At 44.3% G+C, this 5,968-nt stretch overlaps 1 protein-coding gene across 1 annotated transcript; it reads left to right on the top strand.

Moving 5' to 3' along the window:
• Window positions 1–461: 461 nt before the first annotated feature.
• Window positions 462–4,649, top strand: mterf4 (mitochondrial transcription termination factor 4). The gene is made up of 4 exons (XM_029643218.1): window positions 462–566; window positions 905–1,337; window positions 1,707–1,891; window positions 4,139–4,649. The coding sequence occupies exons 1-4, from the start codon at window positions 540–542 to the stop codon at window positions 4,523–4,525; spliced, it is 1,032 nt and encodes a 343-aa protein (XP_029499078.1). The 5' UTR covers window positions 462–539; the 3' UTR covers window positions 4,526–4,649.
• The last annotated feature ends 1,319 nt before the right edge of the window (window positions 4,650–5,968 follow it).

Below are 5,968 nucleotides of genomic sequence, written 5' to 3'. Positions count from 1 at the left end.
ACGTAAAGTTATTCTGTTACACATAAATGCTTTCATTCCTAAACAGTAAAACATGTATGAAAATACCCTCGTGACATTCTGTACTGTCACATATAAAACAATTTGATCTCAAATCCAAAATGCTTGAGTATAGAGCAGAATTAAACGCTTTAGCTTCACTGTCCATATAAATGCTTAGGGGAGTGTATACATACAAACGGTTAAATACAGTTATAAATTGAGCTTTGTTCAACTGTCATACCCCATCAGAACACACATAAGCTTGTTTAACTCCAATTTGTGTAAAACATGTCAATGTTTAGCCTCAACATGGTTAAAACTATACTTCTGACATGGCTGGTCAGCATCTATAGCTCTGAATTTGAGCGTGGTTAAGGATTCTAGCTTTAACTACTTTTTCATAATATCAAGTATAAATGCACTTATTATACTGTGAAACTTGAAAAGACGAGGCAGAACCAATGTTGATTTTTGTGGACGGAACGGTCTCTTATGCTAGTGCACAAGTCTAGGGGGAGATATTTTGCAGACGGACAAACATGAGCGTTCAAGCAACCAGACGTCTGGTATGCTGGCATCTACTTTTGACTATTTCTAAGAATTTTGTGCTGATGTAATGTAAATCTTAATTATGATGAATTAATGGAGGTCTATATTTTTAACCTTAGTAACACTTTCACCGTTTGATAACGGGTTTGAGCAGCTATACTACATAGCTAGCTAAGTTAGCTTGATAGCTAGCATGCTTGATTTTGTCTAGGTCAAGTAATGTATTTTGACACCACAGGTTTGAATGCCTGACCTAGTCCTTGTCTGAACAGTATGTTACAAAGTGAACCGCCGAGCTACCATTCTTTTCATTTCCAGCAACACATCTGCTACTTTACCATGTTATTTTCTGCAGGTTCTACAATGGACCCTGAGAAATGCAACCTGCCCAGTCCTGAACCTAAGAACCATTCTTGGGAGTGACAATGTACGACGAGGTTTCACGACATGCAGACTCCTCTGTTCCACCCACAACCAGACTAGCACCCTGCATCAACATACGGACCTGTCACAGCTCCAACTGCAGCCGGGCAGGGAGCTATCCATACGGGCTCTACTTGACATGGGCTTCACAGACACGCAGGCAGATCAACTCTTAGAGGCAGCAAACAAGGGTCGAGGGGGGCAGAGTGAACATGCCTCTTCCACACTCATGGCTCTGTTCGTCCTGGGCCTCAACCCATCTAGTGTGCTGAAAGTCCTGGAGAAGTGTCCAGAGTTGTTTTACGTAAAGGGCACTCAGCTGCAGCAACGTATGGACAACCTGAGGAGACTAGGGCTGCTTGAAGGTGAGAGGATCAACCTGTGTTGGCACTCTATTCTCATAGGTTGTACGGTGTCATTTATCATTTGATGGTCAGAGCCAGTGAATTACACTTTGCATAACTGACGTAAGTGATTGTTATTAAATATATATGTATGTGTGTTTTTTTGGAATATCTACAATATTCACAAAGGTATTGTATTAGTGGAAGCTGCTGAGGGGAGGACGGCTCATAACAAGAGCTGGAATGGTATCAAACCAATGTTTTGGACTCCATTCCAGCCATTATGAGTCTACCTCCCCTCAGCAGCCTCCACTACATTGGATGTGTATGTGCATAACATCTTCCACCCATTTACCATGGATGCTCTGTAACCCCTGTTTGTCTCTACAGGAAGTCTGCAGCGGGTGGTGAGCCACTACCCCCAGATCCTGACCCTGCCTTTGAGGAGGGTGAACACAGTGGCCAGGTTCCTCAGGGAGAAGTGTGCCTTCACCGTCCAGCAGGCCACTGACATCATCAGAGACTCTCCAGCCGTGGTGCAGGATGACCTGGGACAGCTGGAGTACAAGTTCCAGGTCAGAGCTCACACTCACTGAGAGTTCTATGGAGATTCTCAATCTAATATCCTTGATGAACTGCGTTCCTCTCGCCCCATTCTCAAAACCCATTGGTTGAGGTCAGCGCGGAGGGACTCACTCATCCAATGGATGTGGTTGATACCAAAATATTGGGCTGGGGCAATACCATTTTCGCAATACTCGTTAGTATCGTGGCAAAGAAACAAAACACGAAGCACATTTAACTGCTTTAGGAAAACAGCCCTGATATTGAAAACAAACATGTTGTCATCCAGAGTCACATATATTTATTTTCCAGGCTACAGCACACAATATTTTACATACAGCAGTGTCGTGACGTGGCTATCGTTAATGGACGGTTATTTTATGAAATCAATTAACTATGTTGAATTATTACGTGATTAAATGGTTCATGTAACTCATTAGCAATCTTGAAAGTTTTTTAACGAGTTACCGTTTCCCAAATTAACTCAAGAATAAATGCTAACATATCATTATATTAGTCATCCATTAATTATTATTACCTCATATCAGTCTCATTCTGAACGTCGTTGACTTCAAATTTGCACGAACCCTAGTCTAAATGATGATTTAGCGATACACAAATTGGCTTCATTATTTATTTACAAAATAATCACACAGAATTACATAAACAGATAATAATAGATAGATAATACGTTGATTACAAACATAATGCAATGAAAAGTCCCTAGTGGACTAACCCGATATGACGGCTTGTTACACAATGAAAGGGGTGGGGAAAGAAAAAGCGGGAGGAGAGACCAAGGAATTCAACTATCATACATACAGTTGAATAATATGCTCATGGGAATGTGAATAGTTTGAACATGAACGACCGCTCATTCGAAAAGAATTGCAATGTATTTATTTACGCCAAGATTCCTGTCTGTCGTCTCTGAAACCACTTGATCCGTCCGTGACGAATAGTTAGACAAATTCTCTGGTTGTGTAAGTCTCTGGTTGTCCACCAGAGGTCACAGTGTCCTCAGTTGTAGTAGTAGGCTTTCTTTATTCTGGAAGTGTTTGTTAGAATGAATACATCAGACGTTCCAATGGTCGTTTTGATAAGATCTTCCTCGTGTCTTTGGTCAAAGTTCTAGACTACATTACATGCAGAGCTGCAGGCGGTGCGTGTCTTAGTCTAGTCTTCTTTACTTGTCGAGTTACAGAGGGGTCTTGTAGTTTTAGACCATTTGTCACGTATTCAGCTCGCTCTGCACGTATACTGGTCTAGCAGTTTTAAACCAATTTACACACCATTAGCAACCTGGCAATGTACTGGTGTAATGTACATTTCATTAGGAGTCCTCTTATGCACTTGCCTTGGAGGACGGTTCCATCATGTTGCCACAATGTTTGTGGGGGGGGGGGGGTGCTCTCTGTGATCCTCACCCAGGAGGGAAAGTCGTGACAACAGGTTTTTAGAGTTTGGCTTCATGTTTTCAATTCTGCAGTGGTGTAAAGTACTTAAATAAAAATATTTTAAGGTAGTACTTAAGTAGTTTTTTGGGGTATCTGTACTTTACTCTATTTATATTTTTGACAACTTTTACTTCGCTACATTCCTAAATAAAAGTATGTACTTTTTACTCCATACATTTTTCCTGACACGCAAAAGTACTTTTACATTTTGAACACTACCAGGACAGGAAAATGGCCTAATTCACACACTTATCAACAGAAAATCCCTGGCCATCCCTACTGCCTCTGATTTGGCGGTCTCACTAAGCACATGCTTTGTTTGTAAATTATATCTTTGTGTTGGAGCGTGCCCTTCGCTATCCGTAAATAAAATGTAAAAAACAAGATAATTACGCTGTGAGAAATGTACAATTATTTATACTTTTACTTTTGATACTGAAGTATATTTTAGCAATTATATTTACTTTTGATACTTTTAGACTTTTACTCAAGTAGTATTTCATTGGGTGACTTTCACTTTTGAGTCATTTTCTATTGAGGTATCTTTACTTTTATTCAAGTATGACAATTGGGTACTTTTTACACCACTGCATTTTTTTTGCCATGGTAAAATACGATTCTCAATGCAAAATTCCCTATTGGTTCAGTAAAGAAATGAAAGCTCCAGCTACAAGAGAACTTCAAAAGCCTTATGCTGATCATTAAGAATATGTTTTTAAGTATGTTGGTCCTTTATGTCGAATATTTCACACTAGTTTTCTTTGTGTTCTTACACCTTTTCCCCCCCATCCTTCTCGGCAGTACACTTACTTCCGCATGGGGGTCAAGCAGGCGGAGATGGTGAAGTCCAAGCTGTTCCGTGTCACCCTGGAGGAAGTACGCTGCAGACACAGCTTCCTGGAGCGCAGGGGGCTGTACCAGACCCCAGACAAGAAGGGCCAGACTCTCATAGTCAACCCCAAACTCAAAGACATCCTAGCCGTCGCCGAGGAAACTTACCTCGCTGACATCGCCATGGCAACACAGGAGGAGTTTAAGGTGTTTCAGAAGCTGAAGGCGAGAGAATGGCAGGAGGAGGACGAGGAGCAGGAGAGGGACATGGGAGCTGACAGTGATGATGACGATGAAGAGGAAGACGAAGATGAGGAAGACATGAAAAGTGGCTATAGGCAGAGGAGAAAGAAATGAGGCTAAAGACTGGGAGGCACCGGTGATATCTGAAACAGAATGGATATTTAAAATGATCTAGCTATTTAAAATGATCTAGCTATTTATCACTTGAAAAAAATGAAATAAAGTATTTCCAGTTTGATTGCTGGCCTTTGCTTGACTATTTTGACTGTTATCGAGCTGTTGTATGAACATTTAGTAATATGGTGTCTGCCATCAATGACTGTCCGCTCACTGAACAAACACACAATTGTAAAAACCCACGAACATGTTCTGTTGGGATGGCAACAACTTTCATCTCATTCTCAAAACTGCACCTGACTGCCCATTCGTTTATTTACCTGTCCAGGTATCCATGGCAACACTAGGGTAAAGTGAAGTGGCCACTTTGAGGCCAGCACCATAGTGCTCCCTGTCAGGGTTGGCCTGGCCCCAGCACCATAGTGTTCCCTGTCAGAGTTGGCCTGGCCCCAGCACCATAGTGTTCCCTGTCAGGGTTGGTCTGGCCCCAGCACCGTAGTGTTCCCTGTCAGGGTTGGTCTGCCCCCAGCACCATAGTGTTCCCTGTCAGGGTTGGTCTGCCCCCAGCACCATAGTGTTCCCTGTCAGGGTTGGTCTGCCCCCAGCACCATAGTGTTCCCTGTCAGGGTTGGTCTGCCCCCAGCACCATAGTGTTCCCTGTCAGGGTTGGTCTGCCCCCAGCACCATAGTGTTCCCTATCAGGGTTGGTCTGCCCCCCAACACCATAGTGTTCCCTGTCAGGGTTGGTCTGCCCCCAGCACCGTAGTGTTCCCTGTCAGGGTTGGTCTGCCCCCAGCACCATAGTGTTCCCTGTCAGGGTTGGTCTGCCCCCAGCACCATAGTGTTCCCTGTCAGGGTTGGTCTGTCCCCAGCACCATAGTGTTCCCTGTCAGGGTTGGTCTGCCCCCAGCACCATAGTGTTCCCTGTCAGGGTTGGTCTGCCCCCAGCACCATAGTGTTCCCTATCAGGGTTGGTCTGCCCCCCAACACCATAGTGTTCCCTGTCAGGGGAACACTGGTTTTTTTTTACTGGGGGCAGACCAACCCCCAGCACCATAGTGTTCTCTGTCAGGGTTGACCCCAGCACCATCGTGTTCCCTGTCAGGGTTGGTCTGTCCCCAGCACCATAGTGTTCCCTGTCAGGGTTGGTCTGCCCCCAGCACCATAGTGTTCCCTGTCAGGGTTGGTCTGTCCCCAGCACCATAGTATTCCCTGTCAGGTTTTGTCCCAGCACCATAGTGTTCCCTGTCAGGGTTGGCCTGGCCCCAGCACCATAGTGTTCCCTGTCAGGGTTGGCCTGACCCCAGCACCATAGTGTTCTCTGTCAGGGTTGGGTTGTCCCCAGCACCATAGTGTTCTCTGTCAGGGTTGGGTTGTCCCCAGCACCATAGTGTTCTCTGTCAGGGTTGGGTTATCCCCAGCACCATAGTGTTCTCTGTC

The sequence above is a fragment of the Oncorhynchus nerka genome, linkage group LG9b (genome assembly GCF_034236695.1).
Source record: "Oncorhynchus nerka isolate Pitt River linkage group LG9b, Oner_Uvic_2.0, whole genome shotgun sequence".
Lineage (NCBI taxonomy): Eukaryota > Metazoa > Chordata > Actinopteri > Salmoniformes > Salmonidae > Oncorhynchus > Oncorhynchus nerka.
The sequence above is the reverse complement of the archived record's forward strand: the minus strand, read 5'-3'. Positions and strand labels throughout refer to the sequence as shown.